Source organism: Amblyomma americanum, chromosome 2, assembly GCF_052857255.1.
Source record: "Amblyomma americanum isolate KBUSLIRL-KWMA chromosome 2, ASM5285725v1, whole genome shotgun sequence".
Classification (NCBI taxonomy): Eukaryota; Metazoa; Arthropoda; class Arachnida; order Ixodida; family Ixodidae; genus Amblyomma; species Amblyomma americanum.
The window spans coordinates 44738134-44756676 of NC_135498.1; the positions used below are offsets into that span (position 1 = coordinate 44738134).

At 43.9% G+C, this 18543-nt stretch overlaps 1 protein-coding gene across 2 annotated transcripts in view; it reads right to left on the reverse strand.

Annotated features, from left to right (window-relative positions):
- rdgB (retinal degeneration B) overlaps nucleotides 1–18543 on the reverse strand; it is a 56364-nt gene that overhangs the window by 9461 nt on the left and 28360 nt on the right. The window contains exons 14-19 of one of the 2 annotated variants that reach the window (XM_077654097.1): nucleotides 13560–13715; nucleotides 10058–10359; nucleotides 9011–9270; nucleotides 6778–6927; nucleotides 5920–6103; nucleotides 4277–4405 (exon numbers count right to left, since the gene is read on the reverse strand). In XM_077654097.1, coding sequence (XP_077510223.1) covers nucleotides 4277–4405; nucleotides 5920–6103; nucleotides 6778–6927; nucleotides 9011–9270; nucleotides 10058–10359; nucleotides 13560–13715 — 1181 coding nt within the window. The remainder of the gene's footprint in view (nucleotides 1–4276; nucleotides 4406–5919; nucleotides 6104–6777; nucleotides 6928–9010; nucleotides 9271–10057; nucleotides 10360–13559; nucleotides 13716–18543) is intronic. The other variant, XM_077654096.1, reaches the window with a different exon arrangement.

Sequence of the window (18543 nt, forward strand, 5' to 3'; positions counted from 1 at the left end):
AAGGTGTGTGTGACCAGCTTGGAGACGGCAGAGAATCACTTCCTTTAAATGTTCCTAGCGCACACATGTCTTCCATTCGCCTAAAATCGGCTTTACCAAGTGTAGTTTATTATTTATTTCATTGTTCCACACCGACTGCAATTTTTTCCTTAATTTCTGTTGTACTAAGTTCATGCAATCTTTAAATGACATATTTACTTTTTTTTAATTTCCTTGCCACGAGCTTGAGTAGCGCACAAATCTGCTCTCACATTGCCTTTTATTCCGAAATGACTTGGGACCCAGCAGGGTTTTATACTTTGTCCTCGAGATGTGGCTGTTACTATGTTGTGTATGATGTTACCAAGTAGCAGGGTCATTGCATTTCTAGAGTGAAGAGCTGTAAGTACAATTAAGGAATCTGTGTAAATAATACTGCTTGTGAGGTTTTCGTTTACTATTTGTTCTATGGCCACACAGACTGTGTAACATTCTGCAGTGAAGATGAATGCACATGGTGGAAGTCGTATTGTGTACTCCGAATTCCCTCGCACCACTGCGCTTCCTACGTAAACATCCGTTTTTTAACCATCAGTACAAAATCTGTGAAGTCACTATATTTTTCCTCAAGTGCAAGAAATTCTTGTATGCTATGCAGTTACGGAGTCTACTTTTCGTGGAACTGTGTAAGAGTTAAATCGCAGATTCCAGAAAAATTGTACCATGGAGGTAGTGGATCTCGTCTTTGGGCTATGTCTGGTAATGTGGCCTGTATATTAAGATTCTGGCATATCTCTTCGAAGCGCAAGACCAGTGGCTGGGCAGCTTGAGGTTTGTTGGTAAACACTATTATTCTAGAAGGACATTTCGTTGCTACTAAACAGCAGATATGTTTTGGCAGAGATCTTACTTTAAAGACATGTGCACAAGTTAAAGCAGTTCTGATTTCAAGTGAGGGTTTATTTGTTTCTGCATAGAGGCTGACTACGAGAGATAAGCTACATGCACTGCACGAGAGGTGTATGCCTGAGTTGTGTACTGGATCCAATTTTTTTAGGTGTGACGGTCTTGCTGAACCGTACATAATGCACCCATAATCTAAGGAGGAATGCACCAAAGAGTGATATATGTGCAGAAGACATGTTCTAACAGATCCCCAATGCTTCCTTGAAAGCACCTTGAGTATGTTTAGAGACTGGGATGATTTCTTTTTCAGTGTGTTTATGTGGGGCAAGAATACTAGTTTTTTGTCGAATGTCATGCCTAAAAATTTATGTTCTTGTTTTATTGGTAGCACGGTTTCATTTAGGTGCAGGGTGGGGTCGCTCTCCAAGTCTCTTTTGTGGGGAGAACTTAAACCCATTTCTGTCTGCCCAAACCGCTAGTCTGCTTAATGTGAGTTGTATCTGACTCTCACAGGTTGATAAGCTGGATGATGTGCATGCAATCTGAAGGTCATCAACATATGCAGAGTACATAATGGACTTTGGAATTATTTGCGATATGGAATTCATTTGTACAAAAATTCTGAGGGCACTTAAGTTTGCTTACGTGGAATATTGCGAAAGCATGGAACATTCTAGAATGTGGGTTTTTCCATGACGCCAGTATGCGATCTATTTATTTTTCTTTATTTTTAAATTTTATTTTTATTATCTGTATTTTTATTAATTTTATTTTTATTTTTCATTTTTTTTACTTTATGTATTTTACTTTTCATGTCCAGGTGCTGTGTCAACATCCGTGGCTGTTTTGACATCCAGGTGCTATGTCGACATCCGTGGCTATTGTGTCATCGGAGTGTAATTAACTAATTACAATTCATCAACTAAATGTTTCCCACAGCAATATCTCATTACGCACTAACATAATCAAACTTTTGCATATTATCTTCAAAGCACTGCGGAGAAAGTTTTGCTGGCACGAAACGCGGGACATAAACATGAGGCTATTGTGACATCAAAGTGTAATTTTCGCGTTGAATTAATTACCTAATTGCACCGCATTGCCAAAATTTTTTTCCACAGCGTGATCTCATCACACACTATCTAACACAAGCAGACTTCTGTACATTTACCTTTACAGAACGACGTAATCGTGCGGAGAATGTTTTGCTGACACGAAACTCGGGGCATAGTGATCTAATGCTTTCGCATTAAGAGCGTGGTACTTAGAATACACCCCTGTGGCAACTCATTCTCCTGAATGAATTTTTTGGAAAGTGTTGAACCCAGGCGTACATGAAATGAACGCTCAGACAAGAAGTCTTTCAATAAGTTCAGCAACATTCCATGGATATCTAGGTCTGCCAGGTCGCGGAGAATCCCAAACCTCCAGGTAGTGTCGTAAGCCTTTTCCACGTCAAAGAAGACAGCCAGACAGTGTTGTATGTGCATGAATTCTTCTCGTACTCTGTTTTCAAGGCGGACGAGATGGTCAGTTGTTGAATATCTTTCTTAAACCCACATTGGTGCATGTAAAGAAGTTTACGGGATTCGAGGATAAACATTAACCTGATATTCAATACACTTTCGAAAGATTTGGCGAGGCAACTCGTGAGTGCTATGGGTCTGTAGCTACCAGCGGAGATGGGTCGCTTTCCAGGCTCCAGGAATGGCACAATCACTGCTTTTTTCCAAACCTCTGGTATTTTTCCCTGTTTCCATATTTTGTTGAAGAAATGTAAAAGTGCTTCTACTGAGGCTTTAAAAAGGTGTGCCAGCATCCTCGTAATGCATTTCATTAGGGCTGGGCACTGTCTGTTTACCAGCCAACAGTACTTTATGGGTTTGCTTGAGTGTAATCAAGTTATTACATGGCTCATTAGAACATCCACTTGCTGGAAGTCTTTGTTTTTCAGCTGTGCTTCTGTGCTTTAAAGAGTGACTAAGTAAGTGGGTGATCAAACTTTTTGTGTACAAGATGTCCTTAGTCTAGGAGACAGTTTGGAGGGCTACTTGGGCAGTTTCAGAGAAGCTGCAACTCGAATATGCAACATCCTCCATTGATGCCGAGGCGTGAGCTTCACAGCACGAAGATAATATAATACAGATGAACATCCACATGTCTGGAGGCCGCTCACTAAAACAAGAAGGCTAGGTGAGGTGCTGCAGCTTTCGTTGTATACTCAGTGATGGGTGAGCACCACAGCCTGGAAAAGGTTTATCCAGTCTTTTCAACATGCACCTTGCTAAGACACATTTGGTCAAGTGATTATACAAATTACACCTAAAGAAAGCATGCACAGGACATACTTATGTTAACCCTTTGCAGTCCTGATAGCCGTAATTTATGAAATTTTTTCACAGTACTATGGAGCCTCTTCCTGAACTGTATCAAATACAAGGTGCATACAAGGGCAGTGAGATCCCATTATAGGAAACAAAATTTACCACCGGTACAAAGCTTCTGTAGAATTGAAAGAATGATGAAATTTCATGGTTTTATGAAAGTCAGGCTATGCTTAGCTATAATGTCTTGTTTTCTGTGTCCTTGTTTCCTATTGCAGCTTATTAAAATGCAAGAGTAATGTTTGACCTCATTGCATGCAGTACACTCTTCTTTTTTTTTTCGTCCTGACGGCTGCCAATCCTTTTTAAAAACCTACATGGCTAAGCAGGCGGCGACAAAAAAAAAAAGTTCAAACCACACTGTTTTTCGAGATGATACGAGAACCATTTGAAGTACAAGTGTCTTGCTGGACAAATGACTTGTTTTCACTGTGGCTTTCACATTAGTTTCTGAACATGCAAAGGGCAAATGCTGAGCAATTTAGAGCATTTTTAGTGCATAAGCACTAATTCGATGGGTACCAACCCCGAGCAGAATTGCTCGTTGTCTTTTCACAGCTGGCCTAGCGTGAGCACTCCTTCCCGCAGCACTGCCCACTGTTTGTCGTCTTCTATATAACACAAATCTGTGCTTTCGCATGGATTCATACGTAGTGAACATTCTCTATAGTTTTTTCCTCTGTTTTGCAAGGATAACCACAGCGCTCATAATTCTAGTGCAGTAATATCTGATTAAAGCGTACTCGCTCAAGTGGAGTTCTGCATAGGACGTGGTCATATAACTCAGCTTCCATTAGACCTCACACATTTGGTGGCTGCTCATAACGTGGTGGCTTATTGCAAATGCCCCAAGCTTCTTTTTCCAAAATTCAATTATTTTAACGTTCTGCAGACACCAGCAGTGTAAACTAATTTCGAAGTACCTATGCTTTGCCACAGTAGTAAAGCAAGCAATGTTGATGTGAAAGCAAAGTAGTTTTTAGCGAGATGCGGGGAAAAAGCCTTACCGTGGCTTGGGAATGTTGCTTCTTGGAAACTTTTCCAACTATAAATATCTGCTCCTTTGTCAATCCCAGTGCAGAGTAGACAGCAATGTCCTTGGCAGAGCCATAGGCAGCGTGATAGACAATCTCCGCCTGAAAAGGATAAAGAAATGATAGCTGCTGCCGTCATACTTGCTACAGGTTAAACGGTACTAACAATGCAACTTGTAACAGTGACATGTAACATTTTTTTTTAAAGAGTTTATGCCTTAATACAGACAACCTTGCACTATAACTCGGCAGTGTAGGTGAAAGAAAGGGGGGGAGGGGAATTGTAGTCTAAAGGTGTGGGCTCCTTACACCACAGGACAGACATTTCAGTCTCTTGATTTTCAACAACATGCAGTCCCAAACATGGTTCGCGATGGCACAGAGGTGGCCTAGTTGGTAATTTGAATTTTGAAATTATAAAAGATTAGAATCGCCAACTAGTGCACATTCCTGCTCTAATTGAGGTCCTTTCTATTATGCGCGACCCTGTGTTTCCTGGTAACTTTTGAGTGAATCCCTCTGTGTTGCATAAAGCCCAGCCATCTTCACGTGTGCTTCTCTTTTGTGCTGCGCCCATTTGTTACACTGGTGCAGTGTTCTTAAATTGTTTTTACACTCCTGCTGTGATGGAGTGCAGTGCTGGGCATACAACTAGAAGTTGCAGCAGCTGCAGTGATTGCTGCAATAGCTGCCCAATGCACATGATGAATCTTCATAATGCAAGTGTGGGCTTCATTTTTGATGTTTGGATGTTCAGTGAACCTTAGCTGTGCAGCAGCAATCCTGCACGAGAATGTGAAAAAATTGACAAAGGAGCAGAGCTAGAAATGTAAGGTGCACCTCAAACAGCTACAATTTTTTTGAAGAAACAGCAATATGGTAGCACGCTGCTTGTTGTGCACATTGGTGTACTATACCGTCAACGCTGTAAAAAAGAAGTTATGGCTTGAAGGACATGGTATTCGAGGGCGTTATAGGTGTCACATTCTTGACTGAATACTTTTAGCAATGCTTTTACTTTTGTGCACGACAGTGATTCATGGCTGTGTGTCAACTGCTGTGGCATTTGGCGTTTGGGTATCGCAAAAGTGCACATATGATTCCTTGCCACAGTGGCCAGGAATCATTCCTGGAATCAAACCAGAAAATCAATCATGGTGGCAACCTCAACAGGAATCATAATCATGGTGGCTATGTAGTCTGTTTTTACCCATAAGCATTCTTGGTTGTCAGCGTAAGTTAGTGCCCGTATGCAGCATAGTTCAGGAGGTTGCAGTTCTAGAATGATGTGTAGCAAGCCTATGATATTCTGCTCTGCTCAAATGGAGGGAAAGTGTTCTTACACACACAATCCGCACAGTCCGATTCTTCAAATTTGTTAGAAATGTATTTATATTTGCAAGTAAAAGGACACCAGTCATTAATCTCATCGCACCTTTGTCATTTGCATTCAGTAACATTGCTGCCATTCAGCGATCAATGAGAAAATTACGACCATACCAGCTTGCTCTGTAGCAATGGTAGTCCAGCAAAACTGGTCCATTGGTGCATACTAAAAGTGAAAAACTTTCTCTTTGGAGATGTTGACCGTTCCAGTCTATGGAGGGGATGCTCACATGTGTCTGCAGGTGGCGCAGGTAACTGGCCTTGTGCCTGAGTGGCTCAGTGGTGAGACCCTCGGCAAAGGAGACGAGGCCGTGAGGGAAGTTGTGCTGGGCCAGCCAGGAGACAACCCGCTGCTGCTGCATGTCAGGTCGGCCTGTGATGTAGATGATCAGGTAGCCCAGCTCCTGCCAGTGCCTGCAACATGATGCAACAAAGCATCGAACAAGCAAGGCATGAGGAAAGGCAGCATGCATTAACTGCCTGACTCCATTTTCAATAGCAGGAGTTCCCAAATGGGGCAGCAAAGACGCTCTGTGCTTCTTGAGGACATTTTTGGGGTCCTTGCGGCTTTTGCTCATCACTGAAGAACCGGAGAGAGTTGAAGGTGAAGCTCTCGCATGCTCTTAAAAACTGCCTGCTCAGCGGGTTATGAAAAGCGTCTATAGCCTAATATAAGAATATCCCTTCCAAGCCTTTGGCTCGGTGGAAATAATTAGGTAATCAATTTTTGCTAAGCCAGCTTATCTGATATGATGACTCTTGATTCATTTGCTTTTCGGTTCACATGTGACTTAGTTTATTGGCTCAGTTTAGATTAAGCATGTGAACTGAAACATGCATTAAATAGATATGATTAAATTTGCATCCCTGACTTGATCAGCACAAACAGCTCTATTGGTTTCTGTCACCTAACCAACAGAAGCCTACTTCTCGCTTCCTACTGCTTGTTACTACTTGATCTAAATGTATTAAGAATTCCAAAACACTACATTCCTGCAAGTGTACTTGCTGTAAGTTCAGATTAGCAGCAATCAAAATGGCAGCCACGCTGACCTGTACGCGTTTTGCCTACTACACATGGAGCTTACCTGACGACATCAACTGCTCCAGCCCGAACTTTGGGATCTCGGCCGGAGACTGAGACGCTGGCCGTAAATGAGCCGTCGATGCTGAACACCACACATTCAGTCTTCGGTGGCACAATCACCAGGAAGAAGTCAATGGCTGTGTGATCACCCCTGCACAGTTAATACGGATATGGATTAGCTATCATGCCAGTAACCTTAACATAGCAGTCCTGACACACCTGTCAACATTTTGTGTTTCTTTTTTATTTCAATCCCTCAAGGGGAAAAGATGCGGGTTTCAAAATGGTAACAGAATGCAAAAATTGCAATTTTTTAAAAATTGCATGTTTAGGTTAAATATACCCTAAAGTACCTATCTACAAAGTTTCAAGGTCTTATTCAACCTCTACTACAACCACTAAAAAATTGATATATTTGACACCTTTAGCACTGAAATGACGAATTCGGAGCAAAATACAGCAGAACTTTGTGCCCATTGCTTCCCACAACCGCGTCCCCGATGGTCGCAATCTTGGCCTTGTGCAAAAGCTGGCGCTATTCTCTACATCCTTGTATTACTGTCTATGTATTGTGAAATCCTCTTGGAATATATGCATACCTTCATTTTCTGAGGCCTCTACAATGACCTTCAAATGGCTGGTGTGTGCAATTAAAATGCGATTTTAGCAACTTAGCGTGTTTTGCCAACATGGCTAGCCTTACGGAAGTTTTCGTTACATTTTTATGGTTCAATTTCAATTATTCTTACACCGTTGAATTCAGAAAGAACTGAGGTATGGAGCTGTGGTATTTTTCTAAGGCTGAGTCGAACGTATCAAATTTTCTGAACAATAATGTCACCTAATTATATTTCATAAATATGGTGCTTCATCATAACTGAACATTTTTATATGTGTATTTCCGTAACAATATAAATTGTATAGCTCCACATGGCAGCTCTTTGGCTACAGCTCCATTTTTTGGTCGCAACCAAAAAATTTTGAGAGAAAGTGTCTTAACGACCCATAAGAAATTACCTAATTAGGCTTCACTTATTTTCTCACAATATGGGAACAGAGATGTACTGAAACTAATTACATTTTGAAAACAGGAGGAAGAAATAGATATACACACCTAATTTTATTACGATATCTCTAAAAATAAAAATTTTAATCTTAATACTCATGTCTGCTTTTAATTGGCATCATCTGAAACAGTTATGCACTAGGGTAGGAGCTTTTTCCTGTTTCATCAGCTATGAAAAGAAAACTCATAGGAGGAATGTAAGGAGACAGAAAGTGCAGAGGGGGTTAGGGAACAAACCCGATCATTATTAATGTTCTAGCAAAAGTCAAATAGACAGAATGAATAAACATTGACAGGCCACACAATGCGGGGAGCAGACAACCGATGGTCACTTAGGGTAATGGAGTAGATTTCAGGGGAAGGCAAATATAGCAAAGGGTGACAGATGAAGTTTGTGAGCACAGGATGGCCACAGCTAGCACTGGCCAGGGTGAATTGGAGAGCAATGGGAGAAGCCTTCGTCCACCACTGGATGTAGTTCCGATGAAAATATAATTTTATTATTGATAATAAAGAGCCACTACTCACTGAATTTTGATTCAAACAGTACACACACACCCGCTGTGGTGGCTGAGTGGTTAAGGTGTTCATCTACTGAGCAGGAGTACCCAGGTTCCAACCCAACCTCGCGTTTCGATGGAGGTGCATAATGCAGAAGGCACCACCAGGTGGTTGAAATTATTCCAGGAAGTCTCTAGGGCACCTCTTTCTTCCCTTCTTCTTTCACTTTGTTCTTTGCCCTTTCCCTTAAGGTGTTCGGGTGTCCACGGAGATATGTGCAACAGTTACTGCTTCATTTCCTTTCCTCAAAACCAATTTTTTTTCAGTATACATATTTAAAAGTGCACTGACACAAAAGATCAAACAGCTAAATCACAGATTGTGTCATGTCACTAGTTGGCTGCAAGAGACCTCTCATAGTAGGTATTCATGTGACATCACTTTGCTGTACAGAGCACAGCATCATCAATGCAGGCCGATGCAAGTGGCAATAAGACAAACAGAAATGTGTGGGTCCTTTTGCCATGCACACCAGAGTGGTGGCCATTGGGGCTTGAGTGCACACTTCATATGCTAATCCACAATGCTAACGATGTTAAGCAAGATGAGGAACGTTTCAGAGACAAAGGGGACGCAACACTGATATCAAAGGGTCGTGTGGCCCCACCTGACAATGGCCTTGACGGGAAAGAGCCCGTATCCGAGGCCCAAGTCCTTGGGCACGCTGAAGGAGAGGCGCCCATTGCGGTCGGTCAGCTGGGTGCCCAGAAGCGTCCAGTGCCCTGAGTCGCGCATCAAATGCACATCCACCTTCTCGCCCGACAGGGCCACCATGTCCAGGGGTCCGTACATGAAGCGTGCGGTCAGCACCTGAGGCTCACCCTCCTTCACAATCACGTCATTGGCACGGTGGTTGGCTGCCACATTCTGCAAGGCCATCAGCAAGACTGAGCTCATGTTGCGGGAAAAGAGTTGAGCACACACTAAGCAAAAAAGGAATGAGCAAGTAAGCAAAAAAAAAAAATGTCAACCGGAAAACGAGAGAAAGCATGTAATTAAGGTTTTAACCATTTAGACACCACAAAAAATGAAAAAAATTGGGTCGATACTATTACTAATCGGCTTTCACATAATGCCTTCAACATGGCCAACAAAAGGCAACAGAAAGTCGATAAGCAAAAGGTTGCATGACAGAATGCTTTTCCCAAGGCCAGCATGCTTCCACTGGATTATGTTCACGCCATCCTGCAGGTGCATTTTGTGAGAATTATTTTGCAGTTCCCTCTTTTGCTTCCCAGCTATTGGTTAGCCTCACACAGTTCTCACCAACGTCGTAAGGACTGCCACCTTTAGGTCCGGAAAGCCTAGGCATATTGCTAATCTGCTTATTGGCAATTAGCTCCTGCATACACCGTGGAAGCTAGTAACAGTAAACAGTAACCAAAGATGGTGCCAATCTGGGAAAACTATCCATACCGAAGCTAGCGAATGACACTGCCTGATTAGCTGTTAGTCACGATGCCCAAATTCACAACTAATAATGACATAACATCAAGAAAATGAACGGAGAAATGAATATTCGCAAAATATGGGCCCTGGACTTTAACCAACCACATGATGTAGGACTACATTAAATGTTCAACATTAAAGCTTGCACTAGCCCAGTCAAACATGCCCTAGGCAGCTTCAACAAGAGTGGTCACAAGCATGGTACCTTGATTTTGACGGAGGTGCGCTTGCGAAGCCACTTTTCACGTGGCTGTCCAGGCACAAAAGGGGCCAGGTCCCGATCAAGTGTGCCGGCGGGGACGCCACCAACTCCACTGCTATCCAGAGCGCTCGACATGCCGCACCCTCCCCGCAGCAGCTGTCGCAGCAACAGACCAACCACATCCATGGACTCCCAGTAGGAGGCATGGAACAGGTGTGGCAGCACGTGCGGCGGGAAGTTGGCCAGGCCCTCAGGGCAGTACAAGGCAAAGTCCAGGCGTCGGCTGCCCCACCACTTCTGTGTCACTACATGGTGGTAAGACAGCAAGGGATTGCGTGAGACAGGACATGCCGGTGAAAGTACTAGTAATTAAGTGTGGTACAGCTGCAGTAAAGACTTCGCTGTACACATCGTTAAAGAAAAGAAGAGAAAAAATGCTAATCTGCCGAGTTGCCTCTAAGGCTCCAAGTTGTATTTGAATAACTTGGCTGAGTTGGATGTGCATTCAGTTAGTTCTAATAAAAAGAAAAAGGTCCATTAACTAGTCTAGCATGAAATGCAGACACCTAACTATTGGAAGTGTGGGTAAGACCAGAGAAGCACAGAAAAAGTGAATAGTGAAAGGAACAGAATGTGTAAGACCTAACTGGCATCGGTGGGCTGGCCGAGAAAAAAATACAACAAAGCCATGCAAGGTGTAACCCTTTCCGGTCATCTATCGGGCACTGCTCGACTGTGAAAAAGTGCGCGTCCAGTCAGTTGTCGGGCATGGCCCGACACAGCGTTTTGCCTGCTACTATTTCTGCAGGAAAAATTCTGCACCATCTGGTTGGAACTACTGTAGCCTGCAAATTGGCTATTTGGCTTTCCTCCTGAAAATAGCAGCACCATGCTGATGCAAAAATATATTTTGATCACGTGGTTTCGAGGGCTTGAATTGGCACCAATAAATCATGGCATGACTTCCGTTCCAGCAGGCATGTTGTATCGAAAGTTGTATAATGACTTTTTAGAAATCAAAGATGATTTTAGTGACGAAGACAACCATGTGCCTCCTTCGACAAGGATTGTGCGCTGTCGGCAGTGACAGAACGATAAAAGGCAGCAGAAGGGAGATGGTATTTTTTTTGTAAGACACAAGAGAGGAAGGCTGGCCTCTGCCCGGGAGAGTGCCTCAAGAGGTACCACACTCTAAAGAAGTTCTGCTGAAGCCTTAGCGAAGATGAAAAAAATGGTTTTTAACCAAATCATGACGTTGCACTCCCTCCCTTTGCGCGGGGCTAGAAGGCCTAAAAGAATGCTGACCAGTGCAGTAAGTAGTCACAAGAGAAAGTACACCTGTCCGGAAAGGGTTAAGGCATGGACCGGCCTGAGCCACACCTGCTTAGATCCGTGGTGTCACAGAACACGAAACACCAGCAGACTATGAGTTGGACTCAGCTCACTGCGTTTAATTAAACAGCATGAAAGGGAATAGGACTAAGCTCTGAATAATTCAGGAGACGCAGCACTTGCTGCACACTATTAGTTTAGTCCCAGGTCCTCATGCATTGTTTGAACACAGCAGAAATCTTTGTAGCAGATAGCTTAGGGCTGTTTGAAGCCATGCAAATAAACTTTGCGCAATGATGTTTGATGCAGCTGCAACAAAACTCTCTGCCTGCACGCCAAAGTGATTCAACCTGTGCGTAATCTGCCTTTGATAAATCTACACAGGGAGAACGTAATTGCTGACAAGTAAATTTGCATTTAGCTGCAGGCTACCCAGACTTCTACTTCTGTGTCATAACCAATGATAGCCACAGCTTTCAGCTCACACTGACAGCATGCAAGTTTCACTCAACAGTTAATCATCTCAATATGCTATTGTATGACTTGCTTTATAAGCGCACAAACTTAACTTACCATTCTGACAAAGATAAGTTCTACTGAATTGAAATGCACTGCACAATAATGAGAACATGACTGTGGTGGCCAGGAGAGCCCAGCTTCTAGTCAATCGTCAAGCAGCTTCTGGTAATATTTTCACAACTGAGGCAACTCCTGGCTCAAAAACCGTCCTAGCGCTAACAACAGACAGTTTAACAAAAGCAGACAGAAAAAGTGCAATGTGACAGGGAAGCATCAGAACACTGGCTACTCTATATGACATCACATGTCATTTCAGTGGCACTATCTTGAACATGTGCCAGCACAACCATTCATTTTACATAAAATAAAACCTGTGCATGTTGCTCCAATCTCAGATCTGACATTACCGTTCAGGTCAACGCAGTTTATTGAAATTGCAAGGCAATCTATTCATCCCTTGCCAGTGTTCTGCAAACACACAGCAGTTGTACCAGAGAATAATAAACAATCGGACTGTTTTTCCCTTCCAATGACAATAATGCATTCCTCTGTGCTGCAAGTGAAAGATATTTTCTGAAATGACATCGCCCCCTTTTCTCATAAGATCTTGCTAGATAAACTGCCTGAAGATGCGGTGAAGTGTACGTCCGTGAAATTATTTGTTAATTATATTGAAAAAATTGACTTTTCTGTTTAATTTTCTCTATTATTTTTGTGTTTAGATCACAGAAGATCTCTGTATTTTTGTGTTTGATCACATTGATGCCTTGTTAACACTCCTGCAAGGGCCCGAAAAAGGCCTGCAGTATGTTGAAATAAATAATAAATAATAATGCAAAGTGCTAGACTAAACCAGGACTGCTTAGTCAAGCTCGTTTGGCTAATGCTAATGACAGCAAACAAGAGGGTCACTATAAAAGTGCGGCAGCAAAAAAAGAAAAAAGAAAATGACAAGTAAGCAATGACACCCACTGCAACCAGCCGTCAGTGCAGAAGCGTCATGCAAATGTTCAAGCACAAATAGGTATAAAAACACATGCACCATGAACCACAAGAATGTGCATAAATGAATGAACCCGAACAGAAATAACGTGCACAAAAATGACATGCTGGAGGTCAGACGAGACCCTGGAATAGTGAATGTTACACGCAAGAATAAAGGAATAAAAAGCACAAATAATATTTGACAAAAAAAAAAATAAAGGAACTCTGCATAGGTTCAACAGAGTTGATCTGCAACAAGAAATTGCAAAAATTACAGAATTCTCAAAAGCCTCAAAAGGAGTTGAGGAAAAACAAAACACATTAATTATGAACAGCAAATAATTAAAAAAATCTGATGCGCCTAATATGGGCAAGCAAAGCTTAGTTGCAGGCACTGTAAAAAAAAAAAAAAGGCAGATTTGCTGACAAAAAAATTTAAAGGCTTCGGATGCATGTGCTCCAAGCCAAAAATCATTCAACTACCACATGCTTTTTTTTCCAATAAAGGAAATAAAGATCCCACTGAAGACCTCGAAGGAAGAGAGTAGCAGTCTTGCCAGTGCCACTTGCCACCGAGGGCGAGGAAAAAGAAAAGCCCTGGGGCAGGGCACGAAAAACGGCCCTCCCAAAAGAGTTGGGCAATTAATAAACTTTGTGCACATGTGCTCACATGAGGTGACAGTGCTGAGGGGCAGCGCCTCTGAGACGCCCGACACAGTGCTGGAGATGCTGGCCTCGCTGGTTCGTCGGCCCATGCAGGCATAGTTTGACGCCGTCGGCGGCAGCCCTTCCACAAAGATGTGGGCATGGCTCTGCAGGTATTCCACTGCGGACGCCCCAGCACAGGCACAAGACAGACACACACAAGAACATGTATGCTCACAAAGAAAGCTGAGGAACAAAGAAGGACCAAAAAGCAAGTTGAGGAACAACAGAATGAGAATAAGTTACTACGTGAGCAGCACGCAGTAACATGGCCTGCGGACAAACTGCTACAATGCACACACATCAGAGCTTTGAGTTAATTGCTGTTAATCAAGGAGAAGCTGACCAAACAGCAAACACCACGTAAGTTACACAGGATGAAAACCAAGCCACTTGGAGAACGGCACGAGCCAAAATTTGGCCAAATGACCAAAAAATACCAGCAATGCGCACACATCCAAGCTTCGAGTTAGTACGCAGAGGAGTCTGCAACACTTCACCTGGGTTAAGCTGAGCACAAGAAGCCAAGAGTGAGGCTCAGACAAGCGTTTCATTCTGGTAAAAATGAACACACGAAGATAGCAGTGAAGCAGGCCACCTGCTAGATGCTGCTGAGATGGAGGCATCTGCTGTATTTACTGTAACTTTAATTAATATCCCAATCAGCTTGCGCCGTGCTCCACCCACTTCATGTTAAGTGTGATGAACGTTAATAGCATAGTGTGGAAGAACCCATCCGTAAGGCCTGGAACAAAAATTTGATTTTTTTTTTAATATATGCCTAGTTGCGAGCATCTTCAATCACTCAACCATCCAAGGAGTTTATACCATCCAAGGTACTTACATTACCACACAACCTTCATCCGCAAGTACATATGTCATCCGATTCAATACAATTCTAATAAATACTAACTTGCAGCTGGAAGGTATTAATGAAGACAAAGCCAGAAATAAGACAATGGGGCAAATATACTGACAGCTATTAAATAAAGCACCTGATGTGCTACAGCGCTTTGTTAGTAATGTGCAGAAACTCGGTACTAAGCCTGGAATCAGTGTGATTGTATTAGTGTTTTAAGCACAGACTACACAGCACTAGTAGCACAGAGCAAACACTTCATGCAGTCTCTCTCTCTCAATGCCTACATCCAAGTTATGTTCTGCTCAATTTTAGCTAAGAAGACTAGGTTGAGTTTACCTTCTACTAACCCTGGTTTGGTTTTATGGGGTTTAACTATCCCAAAACGACTCAGGCTATGAAGGACGCCGTAGTGGAGGGCTCCGGAAATTTCGACCACCTGGGGTTCCCTAAGTGCACTGACATCGCATAGTACGTGGGCCTCGAACATTTTGCCTCTATCGAAATGCGACCGCCGTGGCCGGAATCGAACGCGCGTTTCTCAGGTCAGCAGCCGAGCATCATAACCACTGAGCCACCATAGCAGCTTCTTCTACTCAACCTGTTCACAAAGGTGACTGTTAATGAAAAGTTGAGAATGTACCTTTAATGTCATGCAAAAGCACCTCGCATATCTCATGGTTTCAAGGAAATGGGAAAATGTGTGTTAGGGTATCAGGCACCATTCCTGCATAACACCATACAAATTATGTGTAGAAAATATGGCACACAAGACGATTCTAAGTTAGTGATAAAATCTGCAGTTGAGGCAGAAAGAAGTAATCAGCAATTGTATTTGCCATGAAGATTTTGGCAACACATCGCTAGCCATACAATCACATATCCTACAGTACACCACAATACAGCACAAATGCAATGCTATGCATCTCATTATGCTAATTACAGGAACTGCAAACCCTAATAACTTAACAATGCAGTTACATTTGCTGACATATTTTATTTCAATTGCAGCAACTGGAATTTCCTTTCCACTATGTCAAGTTCAACTCCACTCTTTTCTATGCAAATTTATAGCAGGCATGAGCCATCCTTACAAGAAGTGACCCAAACACCAGCAAACATGTACTGAAGCATGTTCGCAACTGCCAGAAAAAGAAAGGGAATTTTAATGAAAGAAAGGCGGAGAGGTCGGCCGGTGGTAACAGGGCCCTGGCCTGCTACTCCACACAGGGGAAAGGGAAGAGGAGGAAAAGGAAAGTGTGAATGAAGGCTGATGATGGCATAATACAATGAGTTTCACGGGTGATGTCTATGCACACGCACACACACACACACACAACACTGGCTGGCGCTCGCATCGCGGGTACTGGACACACATAAAACTCAAAACTGGTGTCTGCAACACAACACCGACACATGTCATTAACCATGTAGGTTGTGCACAGGCGGTCACAAACGAGTATCCAGGCCTGTTTCACACAAAAAGTTGAGCAGGGCTTTTGTCACACGCCACCAATCAGAACGTCTCGTCCTTGCACCCAGAAGAGTTTCCTCAGAGAGAGGGCGAGAGTCCAGGTTTTTCACGGTCGCCTCCAATGTTGTTCTTTCAGAAGTATACTTCGGGCACGCGCAAAGAAGGTGTCCAATAGTCTCTGGTGTGTTGCACTGTGCGCAATTTGGGTTACTTTCGATGCCGATCTTGTGAAGATAGTGTTTGGTGTAGGCAACGCCAAGCCGTAGCCGGTGGAGTAAAGTCCCATGACGTCGCACCACCACAGATGGGAAATGTAATCGTGAGCCAGCGTCAAGCTTACACACGCGGTCCTGTTGATGACTCGGATCATGCCAGTGCGACTGCATTGCCGCCTGCATTAAATGCGCCAACAAGGCTCCAATGTCTGATCTTGAAAAGGCTATCTCAATGAAAGCACCATCACTATGTGCCATCCGAGCCTCGGCGTCAGCACGCTCGTTTCCCGCTATGCCGCAATGGCTCGGTATCCATTGAAACTTTATGATATGGCCGCGGTGGAAAGCCTCGGCTAACAAAAGCACAATCTGTTGAACCAGCTGCTCGCATGCTCTTGGTTTTAGATAAGTTTGTACGACCTGTAATGCCGATCTCGAGTCGCAGAATATAGTCCATTGCTGCGCTGGCTGGTGACCAATATAAAGGACGGCTTCTCGTATGGCTGCCAATTCGGTTGCCGTAGAGGACGTTTTGTGCATGAGCCTGAAACGGTGACATGAGGCATTTCCTGGCACTATCACCGCTGCAGCTGAAGAAGTGGTCGTAACGGATCCATCCACGAAAACATGCTGGGTGTTAGTATACATAGATGTAATGTATGACAGCGCCAGCTGTTTCAGTCCGACTGTTGGAATGTGCGTTTTCTTTGTTATCCCTGGGATTGTTGTCCGTATAGATGGTTTTGGTACTGCCCAAAGTGGCACCTCCGCAATCTGGTGTGGCGCGTAGTTCGAAGGCAGCGCATTGCGTTGCATCCAAAGGGCTCTGGAAAAGGCTGCATCTGGACGCACCGCACTAATGTTAGTCAGGGGGTGATGACGATGCCTGGTCAGATGCCGCAAATGCACACGAAGTGGCTCCTGTTGAAAATAAATTCGTGCTGGGCAGGCGCGGGCCTCATAAAATGTGCCCCATGTAGAAGTTTTACATGGCAAACCCAAGCATACTCTTAAAGCACGAGCCTGCGCGCTTTCAAGCACACGGAGGCCTGATAGTCTGACCCCCGAGAGAACGGGTGCACTGTATCTGAGAAGGCCGACTACCAGCGACTGGTACACGTGTAGTAAAGATCGCTCAGAGGGACCCCAACATTTTCCTGCCATACACCGCACAATGCTTGCAAAGCTGTCGAGCTTTTTCTTGAGCACAGAAATATGCTTCGTCCAGGACAGGTCACGGTCTATCGTAACACCTAAGAATTTGTGATGTGTTACGTATGGAACAATTTGCCCGTCGATTGTGACCGGATACCACGCCATTATCTTGCGTGTGAAAGCCAATGTTACGCTTTTAGTTGGCGAAAGTTCAAGCCCCTGACGGCGCAAGTACGCAGACGTAATGGACACCGAACGCTGCAATCTTGCTTGCACTTGGGGACGCGTGACACTTGATGTCCAGATGCAAATATCGTCTGCGTAGGCGGATATTGAAACAGTCTTCGGTAGTTGTTTGAAAAGGCCAATGAGCACGAGATTGAACAACGTTGGACTGAGCACTCCTCCCTGAGGAACACCACAAGCAACATGATGATCTGCTGTGTCACCTTCAAGAGTCTCCATGTAGACTGTCCGGTTTGTCGAATAGCTTGCAATCCAATTGTGTAGACGTCCGCCTATACCACATTCTTCGAGTGCATTTAGTACTGCATCATGCTGAACATTATCGAATGCGCCCTTTATGTCGAGGAAAAGAGCAGCAGTCAACCTGTGACGGCGTTTTTCATGTTCTACCGTTGACACGAGATCAATTACACTGTCGATGGCAGACCGGCCTTTGCGGAAACCCGTCATTGTGGAAGGGTATAGCCCATGTTTTTCAAGGAACCATTCTAGACGGGTTAGCACCATACGCTCCATCGTCTTGCCAATACAACTTGCCAGAGCTACTGGTCTGTGGGATGTTAATGTGAGTGGCGATTTCCCTGGTTTGAGCAAGGCCACAATGCGGCTTCTTTTCCACTGCTGTGGTACAGTGGCAGAGGCCCAAGAGTGGTTGAACAATGTTAAGAGGGCTTCCATTACCTGTGGGCCTAGATGACGAAGCGCATTGTATGTTATTCCATCAGGTCCTGGGGATGAAGGATGCGTGCAAGCAGAAAGAGCTGCTTTCAGTTCTTGAATTGTGAAGGGGATGTCCAGTCGATCGTCCATCGTGGGGGGAGCACATCGATGCTGCCGAGGTAAAGAAGCGCTTCCGGCAATTCTCGAGCAGAAATCCTCTGCCACCTCTAGTTCTTGCCGTCTATCATGAAGTGCCAATGCACGGAAAGGGTGTGTCTGCTGGGGAAATGTCGGCAGTGCTCGAACAACGTGCCAGATTGTGGAGAGTGGTTTGCGGGGA